At 41.2% G+C, this 24,588-nt stretch overlaps 1 protein-coding gene across 1 annotated transcript in view; it reads left to right on the top strand.

Annotated features, from left to right (window-relative positions):
- The first annotated feature begins 7,429 nt into the window (after positions 1-7,429).
- Positions 7,430-24,588, top strand: part of EDIL3 (EGF like repeats and discoidin domains 3) — a 390,724-nt gene continuing 373,565 nt past the window's right edge. Inside the window, exon 1 of the mRNA XM_074952821.1 lies at positions 7,430-7,958. Within this exon, the coding sequence (XP_074808922.1) occupies positions 7,892-7,958 (67 nt within the window). The 5' untranslated portion in view covers positions 7,430-7,891. The remainder of the gene's footprint in view (positions 7,959-24,588) is intronic.

Below are 24,588 nucleotides of genomic sequence, written 5' to 3'. Positions count from 1 at the left end.
TCAACCTTCTTGAGGCTTCCAGGCACAATTGTGTAAAAAATAATTCAACTTGATGCAAGCCAAAAGAAGAATCAGTGCAAACTCAGATGAGCTCTCTCAGGGCACTGAGATGCTGTGCTCCTACACCCTTTGTATTGCTATTTCAACCTACCAGGGTCTATTTCACCACATGGAATGACAGGTTGCCAATTCATCAGAAGGTACAAAGGCAATACTTATGATTAGTTATGTTATCTCTTTTTCCTTTGTGAAGCAATGTTTTTAACTGTCTAGAAACCTGGATGGGTTTTGCCTGCATGATCCAGGCATTACCCTTCAATAAAACTTACCAACTATTCATCTGAAATCTTGTTATGAAATATATTTCAAAATGAGTGATGTGGGGTTGAAAGTCCTCTGATTCTCGTAATATTCCCCTTATTTTGAAATCACAAAGCTAAATCTCAGTTTGCAGTTAAGTCTCTGAAACACAGATGGCAGAGCTCTATTAAATACTCTGTTGTAATTTCGTGGTTCCTCCCTTGGGTTCTGGAGTATAGCGTGAATGAGCTGTTAAAGCTAACAGTGCAATATAAGTGCAGAAAATAAGACATAAGATTTTTTAAATCATATTCTGAGTTTTCTCCCTTAGAATAAAATGTTGTACAAGACTCTTCTTACTGTTTGTTACACAGCCCCTCACAGAACATTTAGCTAAAAACGTGGAAGCTTTTTCTTATCTAGAGAATTGAAGGTTCACAGTTCAAGTGGTTAAAATATATGTACTGGTAAGATGAAAACAGCTTTAGGAGTTTTTGAAATGATAAGCTCACTCAATAAGTTCACCAGCTACTTTGTCTAAGAACTTGTGTTCAGGACTTATTTTGTAGGTTTATAGTTGAATAATATTTAATAAAGGCATCACCCCAATACTGTACCCTTAAACATACAAGGTGCAGATTTCACAGATTCCAGCGGTGTTACACCAGAGATAAGCTTGGTTGCTGAGCTTTTAAAATATGGATTTTAAACTTGCCTCTCAAAAGTGGACTTTCAAAACCAATTCCTTTGCTTGGCGGGTTCACCTCCTATAGCAATTTGTATCTGTGCCAAGTCCTTTATATTTTAGACCAATGGGTTTCAAACTGTGGTCCTTGAAGTGGTTGTAGGCTTTCTGCTTTCATCTCATGGTGTTGAATGTGAAATTTTAAAAAGAGGCAGACCTGGCATCCTAGAAACTTTCAGCTGTTACATATTTTAGTATTCAAGCAGAGCCCTCTTATATTCTTCTGCCCCTTTGTGTTGCCAAGCAGGAATTGAAATGTGTTAACAAGGCTTTCTTTCTCAAGTGTTTCTTATAGGTAAATGCAACTCTGATCAAATTTGCTGTTGCCTCCAGAATTGGAGGCCAAGAAGACTTGAATAAAAAGTAATCTAGAGAGATTGAGTCTGCAGGCAAGGAGAGAAACTTGGTAGAAATCTCTGTAAGGTCCTACATCCAGGGAGAGGAATCAAGCAAAGGTAGAAGTATAGGAGAATGTAACACATCAGCCAAACCTATGCTTTATACGGGGACAGATACAGGAGGATTTAGAAGCTGGGAGCAATCTGGTTGAGGATGCACGACACAATGTAGGGGAAATTTAACAGATGACACGGGGGCTGGGACACTTGTCACTTTGTAGAGTGCAGAAAGATTTTATGATCCGATTAGGGAGTCAGGTTTGGGGTTGGAGCTTGTAGTAGGGCTGAATATCTATTCCCTCTGTCAATAATGTGAATTTTTTTCCAGCATATAACATTGCACACTGATTGAATCCCACTCTCACAATTCTGCCGTCAATAGACTTCCATTCAACTGAAAACAGCATGGTCACAAACAACACTTACTGATTTCAGCTTTGTAGGCTGCACAGAATCTGTATACAAGATGCCAGTTTGCTATCAGTGATGCAAAAATATGAGAAGGAACAAACAAAATACTCTGTCTAATGGATCCCAATAAGTCTGAATAAATGATTGAGTATGTGCTCTACACGTGAAGCAGAAGTGGCATGTTAATGTTTAATTTAGTGTTTGTTGCATCGACAGAAGCAGAGTTCTTTAGGAGGAATCATCCACAGGTGTTGCACGTACACTAGACATACATATTTGTCCATTAGTACTTGTCCTCATAATTGATTTAGTCCTTGTGCCAGAGCCACTGTTATACTTTTCCCATAAATCTGAATTGCCTTCCCACTTACAGACACAACTAGACAGGGAATTATTTCATCTGGAATTAGACAGTTACTGCCACACTTGGGCCTGCATAGCTTTCTTCTTCTTTATGGCCTCTTATGTTCTTTCCTTTAGAGATGGAAAGACCTATTTTGTTTAATTTTAAACCCACTCAAATGTTTAGCCATAGAATGGACTTTGCAGTGTATCTGTTCCATTTAGACAGCGAAAGTTGGTTTTGGAGGAAAAAGGAAATGTGATCATAATGATATTGATGATGTCACATAAAGACCCTCCCACCTCTTCCTTGTACATTGTCAGAAAGGGGGATTCCAAACTGGGAGTGGGAGAGAAGGAGAAGCTCTATGTTTTGGCATCAACTTGCTGTGCCCCGCCCCGGCATTTATCTACCTGTCTTCTGATTGACTTGGCATTACAGGGCATTTGTTTTGAACCATGAATGTTTGGGGATGGAAAGATCTTCCATGCCTTGTGCATCCAAAACTCATGTTGATTTAACTGGAAATATTGCATGTGCAAGGAAGGTAGGACTAGGTCCTATATGGGCAGTGACAAAAGGATGATCCCCACCCCTGAGGCAGTGTTCCAGAGGTGGAAATAGGCAGACTTTTAAAATTATTATTTATTTTTTCTTTTCTTTGTTCTAAGACAAATATGTACTGAGTACTTTGTGAAATCAGTGCAGCAAGTTGTGAATGATGTATGACATGAAAAATCCTCCAGTGCACAAAGTACATACTTATTAGAAAACATTATGAGGAAAAATTACTACCCAGCTGCAGTAGCTTCTTTTTTATAACCTTAATTATAATTGAGGTTGTAATATAATTAGCAGCTGCACACCTCAGGCTTTGAGCCACTCTGATTTCACAAGCTAAGCAGGCTTAGATCTGGCTAGTACTTGGATGGGAGACTGTGATAAAGCTAATTCCTAAAGTAAAGGAGGTTTCTAAAATAAAGCTGGTATCTGAGATCCTCTAAAGATGTCAGCACGGTGATTCACAGGTTATGTTCTTGCTTATTGAAGGAGCTCTAAAATGTAGAGGTGGGTTAGCTGGTGGTAAGTATAAGCTGTTAGTTGTGTGCTTGTGGGGCTTTCTGTGTGGGTTTTTTTTTAAATATATATATATATATATATATATATATATAGTGGCACCTATACCAACATAAATTCTAGTTTAAACAAAGTCTAACTTATGTTACTCACGGATGTGAATAAGCCATCCCTTGAGCAATGTAAGTTACACCAACCTAAGCAGACAGCTCTAAGCCAGTGGGAGAGTTTCTCCTGCCAGCATAGCTACCACCACTCTTTGAGACTCAAGTAAGTAAGTTGATGGGAGTATTCTCTCTTGTTAACTTATGTGAAGGTTTCTAACCAGCAGAGGAGTGAAGTTCTGGAACAGCCTTCCAAGGGGAGTAGAGGAAGCAAAAAACCTAACTTGTTTTAAAACTGAGCTTGATAAGTTTATGAAGGGGATGGTTAGATGAGGTAGCCCACTATGGCAGGAGGCCCATCCATGACTGCTAGTATCAAATATTTCCAAAGGCTGGGGATGGGATACTAGAGGGGGAGGACTCTGAGATATTACAGAGAATTCTCCCCCAGGTGGTTCGTGGGTCTTGTCCAGAGGCTCAGGATCTAACTAATCACCATATTTGGGGTCAGGAAGGAATTTCCCCCCAGGTCAGATTGATAGAGACCCTGGGTTGGGGGTTGCCACACTTCAGCAGCGTGGGGCACTGGTTACTTGCTGATTTGAACTAAAGTACATGATGGATTCTCTGTAACCTGAAGTCTTTAAATCAAGATTTGAGGACTACAGTAACTCAGCCAGAGGTTACGGGTTATTACAGGAGTGGGTGGGTGAGGTTTGGTGGCCGGTGATGTGCAGGAGGTCGGACTAGATGGGCATGATGATCCCATCTAACCTTAAAGTCGCTGAGTCTATGACTTGTCCAAGGTCGCACAAGTTAGTGGTAGAGCCCAGGAACAGAACCCACTATTTCCTGCCTCCCATTCCAATGCCTTCTCCATGGGACCACTCTGCTTCCTAAATTGGTTATGGTAAGAGAAAGTTGGATTTTGCTTTTAAATTAATGAGTGAGCTCTAAAGAAAGGAACTTATATCCTGCAGAACACTCTGGAGGAGAAAACACTTTGGAGAACATCTGTGTTTAAGGTAATACAGATTTACGCAAAGTCCTTTGAAGTCAAGGAAAGGCTCAAAATCCTGAGTGATTCTTAGAGTGTTCAGGTTACTGAAGACACATTTATGTGTACTTGTTAGACTATCCAACAGAGTGACTCCTTTTGTAAGAAAGTTTACAAAATCCAGTATTGTTCTTTGTTTCTTAGGATCCTTTGTGGTATGTAAATATAGCTTTATTTTGCTTTATGTTTACATTGTTCTTGTTTTAGTTTGAATTGTTACTTGTAAAATAAGAGATAAGAAGCCAAGCCAGCATCAGTCCTGGGAGACACTACATTAAAAACAGAGACATGCGGAAGGCTATCAGAAAACTAAACTTTTCCCTGAAATGCTATAACAAAACTGAGAAGAGGTAGCAGCACTAATGTTAAAGGAACTCCAAAATGCACTTGTTACAGATAGAGCTAGTTCTTGCAGGACATATCTGTGAAGAGGGTTGCCAAAGGAATTCCAAGTTGCTGTAGAAGTGATGTTTTGTAATTCAGGATTTTATTGTGCCCCAATGCACCCATTAACTTTAATGATGCAGAATCAGGACCTAGTGTGTGGGTTTTGTTCCTCCGATATGGCAGTGGGAGAGAGGTCACTATGCTGCTTCCTTACCTGGGACCAAGGAACTTATCGTGGATGGCCCTACCTTTCAGCAGGTCCTGAGGGCAGACTTGCGGTCTGTTCCCTAGGGGCACAAACCTTGCTTTCTGAAGTAGGGGAAACACCACCACACAAGGGTTTCTTTACCCTTAAGCCCCTCTTGTGGAAGACCCAAACTAGTCCTCGGGTAACAGTCATCCCTGTGTCATTAGTGATCCAGTACTGAATCATGGAGGCCATGAAAGAGACAACTGTTATCCTCTGTATCTTGGCCAAACTCCAGTTTGGATAACTCTGTTCCTCTTACCTCGGTTCTCCCTGCATTTTGCAAATTGATACAATATTCTATGCTGAACACAGTTCTGGAAGGTGCTGAGATGCTATGGTGATGAGGGCACTCTAAGTACATCATTACAATAGAAGAGAATATTTTTCTTCATTTCTTGTCCTAAACTGCTGTGTGGTTTTGGTGTGCATTGCTAACCAGTTGCTGCATCCCACCAGAGAGGTGCTTGTATTTTAGTGATGGATGAAGTGATTGTTCTCTCTGTGTGTCTGTACACATATATAACGTGTTTGAAGTACTTTGGGATTCTAGGGATGAAATGCACTATCTAAATGTATGTTATTACTCTGGTGGCTTCATATTTTTTTAACAAAAGAACAGGGTCTGGTCCACTTACTAATTCTCTTCTTTGACAATTTAATGGGATGATTTTTTTTTTAAATCAGAAAAAAGTGTTCTGATATGGATCTCTAAGAAATGGGAAATAGTTTCTAAGGGACGCCGTTGTAAGCCCCACTGCTTACAGGCATTTAAAATGAGACAAAACACTAGAAAATAAAAGGATGGAGACTATCACGAACTGGCAGCTGATGGACTACATGACTGAAGTGGTCTTTTCCATCTCTAATTTTATGATTGTTGTCAAGCAACCCATTTTGTCATGGATTCAGACTTACATATGTATTCTTAAAATATCTTGGCATTTTTCCAAATCCAATGGTCTTCAATAATCAGTAAATAAAAATAGAATATTAATACTCAAACTAGTATTACTATGAAGATACTTGTGTGGACTATAAAATTAATTGTAGGTATATAAAATCAACAGTTGTTTTAAAACATCTAAAGATCTTTCCAACCTCCCACAGAATTAATTAAATTGTGTTTATTCCACAATATGTTGATAACTAGAGAAGGAGGATGGTTCAGAAAATGGGAAAAGAGGAAGGATGGTTCAGATGATAGGGCATTTACCTAGGATTTTGGAGATCTAGCAGCTTCTGTTTCCTGGTCTGCCACAAACTTCCCCTGGGCTCTGACTTAGTCTCTCTGTGCCTCCATTCTCTGTCTGTTAAAATAGGGATATACTCCCCACTATCTCACAGGGATGCTGTGAGCGTAAATGTACTAAAAATGGTGAAGCACTCAGATATCATAGTAATGGGGCCATGTAAGTAGATATTTTAAAAAAACAGACACATAGAATGTTCAGCTATTCAAGTAGTGCACATTTAAAGTGTTTTGTAAAGTGGTCTGTCCTTTGACCTCAATCAAAATCCAACACAAGTTAGTAGTTACCAAAACCAAAGTTATCTGGTAGCCTGTGTGAAATTCCCTGGCAGAAGAGGACTCTGGAGTACGCACAGTTAGTCTTCAAGCTCCCAAATACTGCTTTGGCATGGACACTGAACTTTAATAGTGCTGGATCAAATCCCCTTGTGGTTCAGATGGTCTGCCAAAGTGCGGGTGGAAACCGGTAGCCATCAGGATTATGGTTGGCAGGGGCAGACTGGCATTGTCCATGCTGTTCTGTTGATGAACGTCATCCATTGTGAGCTCTAAATTGCCAGGAGGGCACTTCCTCTCGTTTGGCCATTGTCCCATGGACCTCGGCCACCATCACCCAATTTTACTGCAATGAAGCCTACATTGCCACTGACTGTGACTCCTGGGGGCAGAGCCTTTCAGCCTCTGGGACCATTTCATGTGCCCTTAACTCACCTAGAGAGGGAACAGAAGGAAATCAGCAAATGTGATTTGCACTTGCACAATGTGAGAGTGACCCATTAAGGGGGCGAGGGGAACAGTTCCCCCAGCACAAGGAGACAGTGGCAAGATTTTACATGGGTGAGGATTTTCATTGCAAAGTTACCAAACACTAGCTGGGGGAGGGACACCCAGGCCAGCTACAAGAAACCACCACCTCCCTCCCGTTCCATAGCGCTGTCCTCCTTCCACCGAGTCCTCCAGCCCCTGGGGCTGCGGGGCTCTTAGTGGAGGGAGGAGCAGGTGCAAGGTGTGTGTGTGTGTGTGGTCTTCTCGCTCGCTTCCAGCAGAAGGAGCCACTCCAGTGAAGGGACTAGGGGGAGGGGAGTGCTGGGGGGAGGGAGTTTAGGTGGCTCTCCGCTCCGAGGCACGCCGCCTCTGTTTGTATACAGTGCGCTCTCCAGTCGGCAGGGCTCTGCCCTCTCTCCCTTCATTGTTCCCTTCCCGGCAGAAGCCGCCGCCGCAGCAGGCGCCGGAGGAGGCGGCTGCCACCAGCCCACTGGTAGACAGGGGGGAGCGCCACACGCCCAGCCAGCTCCCGAGCGCATCGCCGGACCAGCCCCTGCTCCGCAAGCCGTGATGGACTTGCAGCGCTCAGACTGTGAGCTGCTCTGCCTTATTCCGGGATCTTATCAGTAGGGGAAGAGGCAGAACTCAGCCACCCGCCAAGAGAATTAGCCTTATTCCAAGGAACCTCCGGGAAGAGGACATCTTCTTCCTGAGTCGCCTGGTGGAAGGATCCACCCCCCTTCCTTCTTTCCAAACGAACCCCCAGTGCCTGGGCTCGTCCCTTGGGGGAGGAAAAAGGAGCACGATGAGCCGCTTGCTGGTCGCCTGGCTTTTGCTCTGTTTGAGCCCCGGGGAGCCGCAAATCACCCAAGGTGAGGAGGGGCGTGAGGGGATCTGGCCGCAGGGTCCGCCAGGGCAGTGGGCAGGGTTGGGGTGTCCGTGGGGCCGCGGGGAAGCCAAGGGATCCCAAAGTCAGAAGCGAAGTGCGCTGTGTGGCGCGAGAATTGGCGCAGGCGATCTTGGGCGGAGGGGACGTGAACTATTGGAAGCTGTGAATAATACAAAGCTGACAACGTGGATGTTTTTTAATGTGTGTCTGTGAATGTGTGTCGGATTAAGTGCCCTGGCCTCAGCATACACGTTCTGTTTAGTAACTGTGCTTAATTAGTGGGAAGGATACGGTGAGAGTTTAAATGTAATCCAGATGAGAGGTTGGGAAGACTTAATATCCAGAGAGCTGTCCACATCTTCCCCTTCTTTTTTTTTAAGGGTGTTAATTCAGTGCTGAAGATCCAGCAAAACGCTGAACAGTTTGCAAACACATTCATGGGCTTTAATACCGCTGTACTAATGAACGCCTGTGTCAGTCTCCTTTTTGGCTGGCTCTCTAACTAGGACATTCTCCATCTGAAATGTGGGAATAAAACACTCCTTAATCCGATGGGTTTTTAATTGATCCCCAGCCCTCCCGTTGTAAAAGTTGCAGGAGCTCATCTTAATGACCTAAGAATGCGAGAAGGGGATAATAAAGTAACGAGGTTTTTTTTAAATAAAATAAAATTAAAATAAAAATGCAGAGCCCGTGAAGGCTTGGTCTGATCTTCATGGGAACGCTTCGGAGAGGAGGGATCCTGGGAAATACGAAGCGCTGCTGGTCGGTGTATTCAAGTTAGTAGCGACAGGGGAGGTTTGCTCCAGAATTTCAGGCTCTCTCTCTGGCAGATTAAAGCATCCTTTCGGTGCAGTTTTCAAACGAGAGTGTGTTGGGGGGGGGGGGGTAAAAGGTGTGGAAAGAGCCTCCCACTGTGCCGGCTTTCAGATTGAAATATGCCCTATCTGGCTGCAGCCCCAAGGGAAAGTTCCCTCCGATCCGAAAAGGTGTCTGCCCCTGTACGGAGCTGGAGGGATTCGCCCAAAGCAGCTCTGTGCATGCTGAGCGGGGGCTGAGATCTGAAACTCCTAGTCACCCTCACCGCTAGGCTAGCCCACAGGATCGGGAGCGGGGAGGGTGTCAGGCAATGTGCACGTGAGGCTCTCAAGTGCCTTTCCCGGTATAATGTTCGCAATCGGCAGCCTCCTCTAAGGTGACGAAGGAAGCCCGCTGTATAGTTAGCTTCCCAGATGCAGCGAGGGGTTTTCCTCCTAGTGGTGATTTCCCACCCACCCCCAGTGCTGTTTTCTGCACTGATTGTCTCTGCACTTTGATTCTAAAGCAGCGGGAGAAGGAGCGAGTGGGTGGCTGCGCGAACCACACGCCTGCCTGTCCCATAGGTGCGGAGATGGGCAGCTCCCGTTTGGGTGGAGGCAGGGAAGGGTTGGATGCAGCAACTGCAGCTGCCACCCAGCCCAGTCCCGTTGTTGGGAGCTCTGTGCTGCGGTCATTCACTCTCACTCATCTCCCCTGCCCGTGCTGCTGCTGCTGCGTGAATCAGAGCCTCGGCCCAGTTACACACACACGGCACCAAACTCAGCGGCTGCTAGGGCTAAGGCTAGCCCAACAAAGGACAGCTGGTGATCGGGGCTGATTCTAGAATTGCTTTATAAGTCCCCACACAAACAATGATCTGGCCGCTGCCCGCTCCATAGCATCTAGGAATGTCTGTCTTTTAAGTGGAGAAACCTACAATGAAATGGTACTCGCCCGCACCCTCTTACTGTAATTTAAAGCTTTCTGCGGGGGGGTCATCATTGCAAATAGCTACCTGTGCAAGATGAGTTTCTCCTCAGATAGTCCCCAGCCTATAAACGCAAGCGCGAACTTGCTACCAGTGTCCTTGTAGCCAACCGATTTTTCTTTTCATGGGGTAAATGGCCATGTGGGAAGGGTGGATGCACTAAAAAAAGAAATGCGATTTTGTCAGACTTGTGCAGAGCAAGTATTAGCTGAGCATGTATCTTGCTAATATCTTTAACATTTAGACTTGGCCCCTGTCATTAATCATTTTTATTTTAAAATTAAACCAATATATCAGTCAAATTGAATATTTTATTAGCTCTTAAATTATTCATCGCTATGGGTTGCTCTCAAAATCCAGTAACGTTCATACAGTTGCAGCAAGCATGTGATAGCTTATGCAATCTGTCCTTGTACCTGCAATTTCTGCCTAAAGTCTTTTAAGCAAAAGGTATTATATCTGACAAAGTCTAGACATGTCTTAAATACTCTGCATTGGAATTGTACATGACTGCCTGGTACACATCTAAGCCTTTTTCTTCTAGTTACAGCAGGAGAATCTTTTTTTAAATAACTGGAGGACGAAATGAATATCATTATTTTTCTACAGAGCAACATACCTTGTAGAAAGAGTTTGCCCGTTTTTACATAATTAGTTGAATTGCAATTGTTAAAGTAAAATGTTTTCCAATTATTTTAAAATGCAGTGATAAGAGCAAATTGTATTGCTTCTTCATAACATGGTAAAACTAAATAAATTGTTCTTAAACAGATCTACTACACGAAGTTCATTATGCTCTCTGGCATAACACTGTAATAGGCACTCTCAAAATTAAGAGGGTTGTAATAGTTACAATTACTTACAGTGCTTCTAAAAAGTTTTCAGACAGTCCCAAACTTTTTCTATGCTTTATTAAACTTCATCTCTCTCAATAAACGTCAACTTTCATAATAAAAACTATGCAGTGGTTCCATCGCTGCAGTGGTCAGCTCTGTGTCTTTGGGTCAATATCAGTTACAGGTGGAAATTAAGTAATATGGTTAGTTAATTAGTTGTGTTGCTGGTCTACCATTACATTCTTATAGTGTGTGCATGTTAATATGCAGTTAGATTTCCTTGGAAATCATTGGTATACAAAAGCAACTTATAGTTTTTATATATGAGTGCTGAAAACTAAAGAGAGATATCAAATTGTGATTCCTTTTTGCTATTAACTCATATTGTCTTTAAAAAATGTGTGTTTATGGTAAGTTTTATATGCAGCAGGTGTATATTTAACTAGCACAGTTTAGTAAATCATTAAGATGTCCTTTATAAAGCACGATAACAATGATGGAATAGTCTGGTCATTTCAATAAAAAAACCTGATTTGTTTCCTTCCATTTTATTTTGTCCAGTCTGGCTAATTTTTTAATCTCATACATACATTGGCACAGCAATTTGATCTTCGGATACATGTTATATGCAAATATATGTAGAAACTAGGCTATAGGAGAGGAGTTGCTTCTTGTAGCATTTAGCTTTCAAGAAGATGTGGATGAATGGTTTGAAAGGGAGTTACTGGCTCTTTTGATATTTGTTTCTAAACCGCAATAAAGGGTTTACCTTTCTTGTTGTTGCTGTTCTTTGGTGAAACTTGAACACAAGAAATCTGATGTTGTGTCATTTATTGAACAGACAGCAGCTACAGTGAAGAAACGGATGATTTATGATGGAGTAAAAACATTGTCTCTTGTCCGTAGAAGCAATACAGAGATATCAGTTTGGTTTGTACCATTTTTAGAAACTAATCAGAGTGAAGAGTAGTTTTATGAAATCTTGTAAGCAAACCATTTGCTATAATGGTGACTAAAATTCTGTGTCTATATTTTGAATGTCAAAGACCACAAATTAATGTAAACGATGTGAACACTTGAAATGCTCTGTTTAAGCTTACTTTTTAAATAACTTTAGAAACAGGTTGTAAGCTTTGTCATAACGATCTTTTTGTAATGATTTTGTGTCCTTTTGTGAATTGCAGTAATCTGTTGAAGAGATACATTCTAGGGAAAACAATCTTCATATGTGATGTTTTCAATGTTTCATTGTCTCTCATTGTGGTTAAACCAAGATCTATTAAAAAAATAATACATATTTAAGCAGAATGTTGATGAATGTCAGAAGAAAACTATGAAGATTTTGTGGTACTGATCTGTGTTGAGAATGGGCTGTTAATCAGATGCACCCACACCAGTAGGTGTTAGAAGTGTCAGTGGAGAATATTTAGACAGACAGACATAAATCATTACCCAGAAATAAATCATGTGGTCAAACAGGTAATTAGCCATCAGGACTACCTCATGGAAAGGGGTTGATTAGACACGTCTTAACTTTACACTAATATTTAACAATTACTGTAATTATGTGTTTTTTAAATCACATTTTCAAAAGGAACTTGCTCAGTAAATTCAACTCATGTGGTAGACCTTTTGTGGGGAATAGACACCGATCTGTACAATGCCCCTGCATTGAAACAGTTTCTGTTCAGAGATTATGGGAAGCCTTTACACAGAAGGCTTAGCAAACAGATGACATTGGCATTGCCAAAAAAGTCTGCAAGCTTTTTTGTCTGTCTGGGGAGCCTGAAAAGATATATTTAAATCTCCAAGAAACTTTTTCAAAAGATGTTGCTTTTTCTCCATTACAATGCAAAAACATAATTTACTCCAGTGCTTGGAAGCTTCTCTAAAGCCTGCTGCTACAGCTGGAATGAGCACCATGGTGCAGCAGTGCTGAGAAACATCAGAGATAAATAGCAGAACATGATTGTTCAAATCTAACAACACTGGAAGACTGAAAACATCACAGAGACTTCTTAAGATTTTCCTGTCTTATGTCTCAGTGAACCTTTTGCATCTGTGGACAACATCATTTTCTCTACAAACAGCTGACAGTGTGACCTGGCATAGTGGTTTCTCACTGTTCTTTAACAGATTACCTTTGTATTCAAATTTGTTTCCAGTGCCTCCTGGTGTAGCCCTTAGCATATAACAAATGCAGCAGGGTACAATAATGTAAGACTTGTCAGTTTTGGACAGTAACAAATGTCAAGCCATGCATTGTTCCAATGGGGACTCCTTTTTTTTTAAGAGTCCTTTTAAATAAAAATGGAATGATGTTTTATGTGAGACTGTGTAACAAAGACAATGTTTGCAGAAATGATTACGGAAGTGCCCCTTTCTGCTAGTCTTGTAGCAACCAGTACAGTTATCAGCTAGTTAAAATACATGAGAGTTTAGCGCACTCTGAAAGTTCCTTCAAAAGTAAATCTCTTGCCATTAGGGGCCAGATTCTGATAGCTCCTTATTCCAAGGTAAGGCAGGGTTACTCCACAAATGGTCTTACTGACTTCATGGGAGCACTCAGAGAATAAGGCACTAAAGCATCAGAATCTGTTCCTGAGGAATTTGTATTGAAATGATTACAATGGTCTGGAATAATTCCCTTTATAAAGATGCATGAGCTCTCTCTTACAAATTCATCGCCCAGGCATAGGGTTGCTTTCTTTACCACTTCTAATTTACTTACTGTTCATGCCTCTTTGAGAACAGCAAAGTCAAACTTTTACAAGCTCAAGAGCCAAGAGTGGTGCTGAAATCTTAGAAGATAATCATAGGGCTTGATGGTGTACTGAGAGTCAGTTTTGGCGTATTTGAGGTATGCTTGAGGCTTGGCTAGTTACAGTGTCAGACTGCACATGGAGGTTTGGGAGCATGGGATAAGCATCCAAACAGTACTAATTTCTTTCAGTTTTAAAACCCCATCCAAGAACTGGGAAGAGCAGAATGTGAAGTAAGAGGCTAAATTCTTTCTGTCCAAAATCATCTGAGATAATAGAGAAGACTTGAACCAGAACAGATATTAAAGAGGCTGATCCTATCATTCCTAAAGAGGCAAAGACAACGTTAAAAGCAACTGAAGTCCTTATCCCAAACTATGGGTCTTCAGTGTGTCTCTCACTCTCTCTTCCAATGAAATTTATGACAAGAAGAAGTGGAAGGAAAGGAAACATGAACTGAACTTTAAAGTGCTTTATTTCAGCCTGAGAGAGTGAAAGATGATGGGGCCGCAAACCATTGAGTTATTATACTCTGTTATTACGTTGGTCGAGATCTTACCCTACATTAGGGATCCTTCATGCTGCTCCAGTGCTGCATAGAAGCCCTAAAGCTGGTTTGGCTAGCAGCTTGGAGTGGGAGCCTGCGTAGGGGAATCTTCAGGTGGTATACAACTGTCATAGCAGTTTCTATACCACCACTAGCATAGGGAAGTGGCCAGGAAAAGAAGGCACAGAGTCCCAATGATACCCTGATGGTAGCGTGGTTCTTCAATACTGGTAAAGCAGCAACTGGCAGTTGCAAGGCTGAGGAAATTTGAAATCCTGGCTCTTTGGGGCAGGAAATTATGTATTTGGATGCATTTGTGCTGTGCATAATCTGTGTTCTGATCAGAGGTCTGACTGGGACCTCTGAATGCGACGGTAGTATAAACAGTTAATAATCATAGTTTATATATTATTCCTTGCCTATAAAATAGTTCAGATTTAAAAAGCTGAAAAATCAGACTGACCTTCGGTGGCTATAAGCAAATTATTAGGCACAATTAGAATATGTAATTACCTCAAAGCTGATTATTATAGAATCTATTCTGAGTGGAATACCTTATCATACAAAATCCTTATGAAAATGTATTAAAGCAGCTATAACCCATATACAATGTCTGTAGGTCAGATCCTCAGTTGGTGTAATAGCAAATGGTTTTAGATCATAGGGTGCTAAACTTCATATTTCAAAACAATCCGTTATAGGAGCCAAAAACGGCATCGGAAACAACAAAACTTCGAGGCTTCTTAGGTTTTCTTGAAACTCAAAAGCTAATGAACAGTGTCCCCTTGCCCCCCCCCCCCCACTCCAAACTGCTTATTAAAATGTTTCTTCCAGGCTACGGCTTGTATGCCAAGAAGCATTTAGAAGCACTTTTTTTCACACATAGGTAAAGAGTACCTCAGAATATGTGATTTTAATGGAGATGCTTGCACAGTCTTCACTATAGCATTGCTGTAATGCAGAAAGTAGGTCACAAAGTAGCTTTTAAAACTTTAAAAGCTTTCTTGCAACTTTGGCAGTACCATTTTCCTGCTTTGAATGTAGTGCTTGGCTAGCGTCAGAGAGTGGCATCCGATGGAAGGTAAGAAGTAGGCATACTAAGAGTTGCCTCTCTATGTAGGACTCAGTTGTGAGTAGAACTGGTTCAGAATTTTTCAATGAAAGCTTTATTTTATTTTATTTTTTAAGTTGAAACAGAAACTTTCTGCAGCAAGGTTTTGGATACGAGAGTGAGGGAGACTGTTGCAAACCCATCCCAGAGCAGCTGAGAGCCCAGGAGTTAGGGCACTCATCTGCGATGCGGGAGTCCCATGTGGCTGCTCTGTCTGATCTGAAGCAGAGAACCTGTGTCTTGCACATCCCAGGGGAGTGCCCTAACCACCAACCTATGAAGTCAGTATTTATCTCAGTCATGCCTGTTCCACTTTGTATAAATAATTAAATATTAATTGGTCCAGAGAGAGTGCAGTGGTCAGGGTACTCAACTGGGATGTATGTGGCCCAGGTTCAAGTCCCTGCTCCGAATCAGGTAGAGCCTTGGTCCTCCACAACCCAAGTGAATGACCCCACCATTGGGCTATTAGCTACGTTGGGGTGGGTGTATTTCTCTATTTGTGAAAAATTCCAATAGGCCTGTGTTTTGTACTGGCACAGAACAAAAACAAATTCCAAACCCTTGAAATTTTTCACTAAAAATAATTCTTATTTTCTGGCCTGTTGTAAGGCCTGATGCATGGCCATGCCAGAGAGTAAGGGTGTGGTGAGGAGCCTGCACCACTGGTGTCTTTGCACTGGCTACCTGCATTGTTGGAGTCTGCAAGGGGAGGACATCCGTTACCTCACTGGGCTGCCACTCCCCTTCTGGAAAGGTGGGCTGGGCATGGATGGAACTTTGGCTCTGCCCATCCACCCCACCCCTGCAAGTGCTGGCATCAAAGCTGACACAAAGAGGGAAGAAATCTGCCATAGCTGGTGCAGAATTATTTCTCCAACAAAGCAAGGGCAAAGCAGAGACCAGATTGTGGCTTTGTTTTCTCCCCTGCTCTGTGGGTACCACATCTACAAACTGCCCGTTGGTCAGGCTGGGTTGTAAGGCTACAAAGCAGCCTCTAGTGCCCAAGTTTAAAAAAGTGATTCCCCAACTATTGCTTGTTTTGACAGAGAGCAAAATGTTCTGAAACCGCTCATCACCTTAATCTCTTGCCAGTTTCCAGCAGCAGTAAATATATTTGCCATGTTTTTGTGCCAGGAGACTGACAGAAATTGCTACAAAACTACTTTTTCTGTTGTCAAAAAGCTGCTTCAGCCCTGTATAATTAGGGAGAATTACTGTGGCAATGGGAAAATAAGTGATTTCTGCCCAGTGATTACCTCAGTCCTTACACTTCCTCCTTGGCGCAGCCACAATGGACAATATATCGGGATGACTTTGGAATATAGTTTTATAAACCAATTTTACATGTGAAAATTGAAAGTAAAAGGTGTCTTAAAACAGTTGTATTTTTCTGTCTAGCTGCTTATCATCTTTGACAGCCTCTGTCACAGTTGGATGTCATTACACACCTCCAGTCTCTTTAATTCAGGCTTTGGTTATTCTGCTATAGTTCCACAACTTGCATTACTTTATCTCTCTACTGTGTATTTTGTCTAGAGCAGTGGTTCCCAAACTTGTTCCGCCGCTTGTGCAGGGAAAGCCCCTGGCGGGCCGGGCCGGTTTGTTTACCTGCCGCGTCCACAGATTCAGCCGATTGCGGCTCCCAGTGGCCGCGGTTCGCTGCTCCAGGCCAATGGGAGCTGCTGGAGGCAGCGGCCAGTACGTCCCTCGGCCGGCGCCGCTTCAAGCAGCTCCCATTGGCCTGGAGCAGCGAACCCCGGCCACTGGGAGCCACGATTGGCCGAACCTGTGGAGGCGGCAGGTAAACAAACCGGCCCGGCCCGCCAGGGGCTTTTCCTGCAAAAGCGGCGGAACAAGTTTGGGAACCACTGGGCTAGAGATATTACACTTTCCAGATATTGCCATGTGTTCTGAGGTTCTCCTCTCTTACCTTTTGCTGCTTGTTCACTTTAAGTGCTTTCTCAGCAAGGTATTATTTATGTATTAATTATTTTCATAGCAGTCATTGCTGAAATTCATTCTTTATGAAATTTACAAAATTCCTTATCTGAGGAATTGCTCAAGCGGGAATTTTCTTGGGGTAGTGAGAAGATACAGAACAAAGGGAACAATCCAGTGAAGGTTGGGAGTTTTTTTGTTGGTTTTTTTTTTTTAGGAAAGTTATGGAATAATATCCCAAAGGTGATGGAGGCCCATCATTTAGGTTATTTAAAATAAGACTGGACAAAGTACTAAAGAATACACCATAAATAATAATCCTCCTATGGCAAGGGGAATAAGGTATATGACCTAACTGTCCTTTTCCAACTTCACTTTCTATGATTCTTTGTAGGAGACACATTTTAACAGTTATTCCTTTGGCTGTCTCTTTTATAGATCATGTTCTGATCCAAAAGTCATCATACAAAATGATGTACTGATTATAAGTGTTCCTTCAGGCTAAATGGGTACTCTTTTTTGGAATGCATGGAACTCATCCGATGAAGTGAGCTGTAGCTCACGAAAGCTTATGCTCAAATAAATGTTAGTCTCTAAGGTGCCACAAGTACTCCTTTTCTTTTTGCGGATACAGACTAACACAGCTGCTACTCTGAAACCTGTCCTTTTTCATAATGGCTTTTCTTTTACTAGGTGTATTCTGCCCCAGCCTGTTTTAATCTCTTGACTTTCTCCATCAAGTATCTGCAACCTGAGTGTTTGCTTTAGGTGCATATATTCTTTTAAATGTTCTGTGTTCTCATTTTATTAATTTGACCCAACCCACCCCCATTCTGCTACACCTGTAAAACAAGATTTTTATTTTACTTAAATTAAATTCCATCCCAGCCTCTGGCTTTCAAGGTTCAACCTATCACAAAATCTGAGAGGAGTGTCAAAGACCAATGGAAAGGCACTGGAGGCAAAGTCCACACACTTAGGGAACTCACTGGAGGCCTGTTGTGGGATAAATCTGTTCTGTGGTGGAAGTCTGTTGGTGAGGAACAACCTAAAACAACCTGCTGGATAAGAAGCAGAGGTGAGAGTAAACACTGAATAAAGTGAATTCTTACACCAGCATCTAGTAAGAAGAATGGTGTCTAGGAAATGACCTCTTCCTTGTGAGGAGTGTGGTAGCCTCTACCAATGGAGGCAGAGATTTCAAACTCTAAAATAAAAATGCTAGTTCTCCCCTATCTTGCACTGCTGTATTCACTTACACCTGTGTAGTGTGACTATAAAATCTGTGGCTCTGATTTGGTAGCATTTAAACCTGCTTTTGTGCACTTTCTTTGCATATGTGTAAGTGACTATGCAAGAAGAAAGGATCAGGTCCTTAGAACATTGTGTCTGTAGTTACCTAATCCCCAGTGGCTGTGCTACATTGGCCCTCCTGCCCAGCCAAGCGCTGACTGATTTTAAAGCCTGTCCTAATAGGTCACTTCAACTCTGGACCAGATTAAGACACTTTCTCCTAATTTCTCTGAATGATTGAAATAGCTCTTGCCACACCAACCAATGAGGAACTGGAGCTCTCCTTCCAAAATCCCCTCATGTATTAACTTCAGGTTTAGCTAATTCCTAGTCAGGCATACTGATTGAAGACAACTGTTGGGTAGGCTTGATTCTGGCCGCAGTCCTGGCCTGGCTGTGGCAAAGTACCCAGGCTGTTCCCTGGTCTCTCTCGCAGCCCTCTTCTTAGGCCATGTTTGGATCTGCAGTTTCTGAATCTCATCCACTCATACAATGCAGTCTTCTTGCAGCCCAACCCTGCAGGGTTTGTAGAATGGCTGCTAGGTCTGATGTCAACCAACTAGCTGCCTGCTTGAAAAATGAAAACAAAAATGTTTTTGGTAAGACATTTAAGAAAACTTCTAAATTTCTGAGGGACATTAGAGGGGAACCCCTGCCTCTCTTCCTCCCCACCCCCATTTTTCCTCCTCCCCTTTTTCAGTTGCAAAAAAAATGTGCTTTTGGTTTTCCAACAGATAACAGTGGGGAGAGGAGATTAAAAAGTTCCTATGGAAAACTTTCTTTTGGAAAAAGTCATTTTATGTTCTTCTCCCCCCCCCCGCAAAGCAAACACACAAAAATCCAATGGAACACTTCCAACCGGATCTGCCTGTAGCCAATTACCTGTCTCTGCTTGGGCAGGGCTGAGCTCCTGTGCTGGAGTGGCATCCTATCCTCCACTGTGAGAAGGCTAGTACCAGGAAGCTTTGGAGATGAGATTTCCTGCCACCTGTCTAATCAACTAGGGCTCTGGAGGTTGTAGAGGGTAGCTCCTCCCCTCTGCCTGCTTGGATTCAAGTGTTAGGGCTGGCCCCTTCAAAGCACTGCTGTGGCACATGGGGCGAGAGTTTCAGCTGCATGCTGAGGTCTATCAATATTTTGTTATTTAAGTGGGTACATCTTCCAAAGAGAATATGTAGTTTCTCTCAAAATCTAGAAAAAATGATATATGAAGACCAAGAGATTAGTTCAATAGATATATGCCTGATGTTAAAAGAACTGCTAAGGAAAATTAGATGGCTGTATCTGTTATGTTAGGAATTATGATGACAGACCTCATTGTTAGTATCACAGTTACTACTGCGGAAGGGTCAACAGCTGCTCCCTGTTAGTGTGAGGCATCTCCTCAAACAGCATGAAAACTCTGATAATCGTGATCTCATAATTACACTTAATCCCAAACTTAATCCATTCCAGACGTCTTAGAAACAGATGATCTATTGTGAAATTTCTAGATCAGCATTTTGGAATCACTATTTCAGGTAAAATGTTGGCTAATTTAATATAATGGTCTCATCTTATGACTGTGTTCCAAACTGATGAGCTATAAATTTCTTTAAAATGCATATTGCAAATGGTCACAATGTGTTTACGGCAAAGCATATGTGTTTATCACACGTGGAATAATTTTAAAAAGCCTTGGGTGTAGAGAGACAGCACAACTTTTCTGTAAAAAAAAAATTATATTCAGAAGCAATATAATTTTCTTCTCCATTTTGCTGTTAAGAATATAGTACAGAAATTGCTGGAGGATTAGACTTATTACACCTGTTCTTTGAGGAAGAAAGAACAGACTTGCTAAAGGATTTTAAGAAACATACTGCACCAAGTTGTAATCTATTCTGTAACTGACTTTATGAAAGGTATTTTAGGTGGATTTAATGAAATACTTATGTTGGGCCCTGGTCACCCGTGATTGAATAGGGGAGTAATTGCACCTTTTACTCCCTAGTGTGGCCATGTAGGATCTAGCCAGATCTTAGTTTTGGGTGTGAGGAGGGTATTCTGCTTCCATAAACAAATGTTTAGAGGAGGGGGTAGGGAGTAAGGGAAGCCATGTCTCTACTTCTCCTGCGTGCGGTGGAGCTGGCTGAATGCATAGGGCAGAGTGGAGATCACACTGCACCTTATAAAGGGCTGACATAGGATGCATCCACTCCACCCTATGCAAATGAGGTCAGGAGGAATTGCATCTTGAAGGTTGTCATAAATATAAAAGGAAGGGTAAACTCCTTTAACATCCCTCCTGGCCAGAGGAAAAACCCTTTCACTTGTAAAGGGTTAAGAAGCTAGGATAACCTCGCTGGCACCTGACCAAAATGACCAATGGGGAGACAAAATACTTTCAAAAGCTGGAGGGAGGGAGAAACAAAGGGTCTGTCTGTGTGATGCTTTTGCCGGGGACAGAACAGGAATGGAGTCGTAAAATTTAGTAAGTAATCTAGCTAGATATGCATTAGATTATGATTTCTTTAAATGGCTGAGAAAATAAGCTGTGCTGAATAGAATGGATATTCCTGTCTTTGTGGCTTTTTGTAACTTAAGGTTTTGCCTAGAGGGATTCTCTATGTTTTGAATCTAATTACCCTGTAAGGTATTTACCATTCTGATTTTACAGAGGTGATTCTTTTTACTGTTTCTTCTATTAAAATTATTCTTGTAAGAAACTGAATGCTTTTTTCATTGTTCTTAAGATCCAAGGGTTTGGGTCTGTGGTCACCTATGCAAATTGGTGAGGATTTTTATCAAACCTTCCCCAGGAAAGGGGGTGCAAGGTTTTGGTGTGGATTTGGGGGGTAAAGACATTTCCAAACAACGCTTTCTCAAAAATAAACTGTTTGGTGGTGGCAGTGGAAGTCCAAGAGAAAAAGGTAAAATAGTTTGTACCTTGGGGAAGTTTTAACCTAAGCTGGTAAAAGTAAGCTTAGGAGGTTTTCATGCAGGTCCCCACATCTGTACCCTAGAGTTCAGAGTGGGGAAGGAACCTTGACAAAGGTGTATGTCTGGGGCATATTCCCAGTGCTGTTCTTGGGGTAATGCCCCTATGTGGTGTTCCATGCTCCTGGTAGAGCTTAAAGGCTCAATCTAGTCCTTTTATGAATAGCAGTAGAAATACAATTCTGTCTGGGGAAAAACTAAATAAATGAGCCTTTTTTCTATCTATCACATGGATTTTGGGGTGACTATTTAATTCCCAGGGAAACTTGAAAGTACAGTGCAAGAGAGGAGATTCAGAATACAAGGATTTCATGTGACGTATTAACAAAATAAATCAAGGTGACTGACATAACCAAGGACGGTTATGGAGGAAACAGCACTACTTATTTCATAGTTCAGAGACCAAAAAAGCCTACACCAGCATTGCCTGGGTGGGAGGTGACTGTATTTATCATAGATATCCCTGAAATACCTATGTGAAAATGGGGACTTCTCATTGGACACTTAGCATTTGTAGCCCAAAGTTGCCATAGTTTCAAAGTTATAACAGGGATTTGGGAAAACATGGGGATCTTCTCATTCTTTGTTTTTCACCTTTTGTCGTTTCAGATCTATGTTGCTGCTGAGGTCCTATTTTCATTTGTTTTGTTTTCTTAGGAACTCTTTATTCCTTGCCTTTGAAGTGCTCTCTGTACAATCCTCTATTTCAATGAATTGAAAGCTTTCAAATAGTCTTGAAAATTATTGGCATTGTATAGCCTAATGGACAAGTACTAAGATCAAAGGCAATTATAGTACAATTAGACCAGGAACTATAAGTGAAACACCCTACTGTGTCAAGCTTGGTGTGTAGTTTGAAGGTCTTTCACAGAGACAGTTTATAATGTATGGTAAGCCAGTGCTTATTTTTCTGTGGATCATTATTTTATCCACCTTTAATGGTTCGCTAGCTCTCGTTTGGCCCCCGTAATTTCAAGACTTCAATTCATGGAATAAAAAACACAAAATCCCAGAGTATTTTGATCAAAAGGATGGCTTTTGTCGAATGTAGGCTATTTTAAAAGTAACTCTTTTAAGTGCAATGGCTTTGTTCTGGTTTTAATAAACAAAGAGGCATTACTTTGCAAACACTGCAGAAATTATAAAAACAAAACAAAATAGAACTGTCTACAATATTGCAAAAGCAATCATTTGATGAACAAAATCATGCCTGAGCATTGCAAACTGCAACTTGTGCAAATTAGGAATGTGCAATTGCTCTTTATTAATATAATTTAGGATTTTAAGGTTGCATAGAATCATGGATTCTGGGGCACAAATGTAGGGACTGGGATAAGATGGTTCTGAAAATTTGGTTCTGAAGTTAACTTTTCAGATTTGGTCTAGGCTTTTGTCTCACAAGCCAAAACCTGGATGTATAAGATTAGGTGCCTTAGCCCAAAACCACAACAAACTATGGGGTACAAGATGGGGAGCCCTAATATATATTTGCTAAGCAAGAGACCTGGGTTTTGGAGCTGAGGGTAATCAGCTCCTGAGAAAATAAGGTAATTTTTATTTAGGTGTGTACATATGGATTATAGAAAATCTTGGTTGTGATCCCCAAAAAGGCAATGGGAGCTATGGACAATATGGCCTCTTTGGAAAATAAACAAAAAATGTGGCAAAACTATGAACTTTGCCAAAGGAAGACATTGAGAGTAAAGAGAGGGTTTTTTCCCTCCTAAGTAAAACAATGCAGTAACTAACAAGTGTTTTGCTATCCACCTCTCTTTTAAAGAAGAAAAAGACCCATTACAAATGTGAGAGATTAAATATCACCTGTTCCGAGCCACCATGTTGCTCTGATTAACTTTTTCATTTTGTGCATACCTTTGTTCAGATTTCACTTTGGATCATAATTAGAGCCAGATGAATACTGCAAAAATTTTGCAAGTGTATTATTTCACATTTTATAATAAATGTGAATAAACTTGATCTGGTAGCCTTTATGCTCCCCCCGCCCCTCCTTTCGAGGGTAAATTGACCCCATATGGAAGGTCAGCCCAAAGGTTCACATCCTATGTAAGCCCTGCCGTGACTACTTAAAATTGGATATATATGGCTTTGTACTGTTAGCCATCTCTGCATAAGGCTGAATTTCATTCTTTGTGAATGTTAAAGTGATGAAAATGCTAGCAGAATGCAAATCTACAACTGCATCCACATATCAAAAAACATTTAAGTGTTTAAGATCAGCTGCAGAGTAAATCTGCTGTTTTCCTTAGTTTCCATGTTTGCTGATTTACCTTTAATTGGTGCTTATTATGAACTGAATGGATTAAGCAGTGTAAAATAAATATGCTGAAATGTCCAGGAATTAATTGTCAGGTTTGTTTATGCAGTGTTTATTGGGCTATATAAGCTGACAGTGGCAACCCAAGAAAAAAAGATTTACTTAGTAATTAACTTCTACCGTTCTATATTTTTATATTAAATCTAGAATGAGATATTTGATGACTGTACAGCTTTCACTTTTCTGTATATTTCACTTCAGAATTTTAATAGTAGAAAACGATTTGGATTTTAATGTCCAAGACTGCTACAGAAAACTACAGTTCTTAACTATACGGGGTTAAGCCCTAAGTACTCAAGTTAGGGGTTAAAACTAGCTGGTTTGGCACAAGAAATCTCAGATGGAAGTCTTTTGCTGAGAAGCCCCAGATCTCGGATTCAGTGATCAAGTAAAGAGTTTAATAGCTCTCCCGGTAGGAGTGTTAAGAGAGGAAATTAAAGTAAAATGAATTGATGAATCATTTGGTTGCACTCTGGGGAAAGGCCAGACATTTCCCAATAATTAATTACCTAATTTAAAACCTACCCCTTTTTTTTTAAAGTAATAACTTGGATACTTCTACTGTAAAGCAACAGATCTTAAACTAATGTGAAGAGCTGTTATACTTTTCAGTAAAGGTATAGCTGGTATAATATAATAGATGCCACCTAAAAAAATTAGTATCAAACAAATGAGCCCATAAAAATCAATGTGTACTGCATTGCTTATTAATCAATGTGTAAATAGAACTAATATGAGTATATAACATCAGGATAAAAACAATAGTAATCAAATCTATGTATCAGTTATTAAAATAAATGTGCTTGATTACTGACAACTAATCATGAGCTGTGAATCCATTTATTTCAGATGTAGTATCTTTAACTTTAAAATGAATAAATCCACACTGTATGTGCCAACCTTGCCATCTTGTTTCTGCAAGGTGCTGAACACATCTATGACGCGCTGAGCACAGCTGGGTGAAATTTTTCAGCTGAAACTTTTTTCTGTGAAAAATGCAGATTCAGTGACACCAAAACACCTAAT

Source organism: Natator depressus, chromosome 5 (genome assembly GCF_965152275.1).
Source record: "Natator depressus isolate rNatDep1 chromosome 5, rNatDep2.hap1, whole genome shotgun sequence".
Taxonomy (NCBI): domain Eukaryota; kingdom Metazoa; phylum Chordata; order Testudines; family Cheloniidae; genus Natator; species Natator depressus.
The sequence above is the reverse complement of the archived record's forward strand: the minus strand, read 5'-3'. Positions and strand labels throughout refer to the sequence as shown.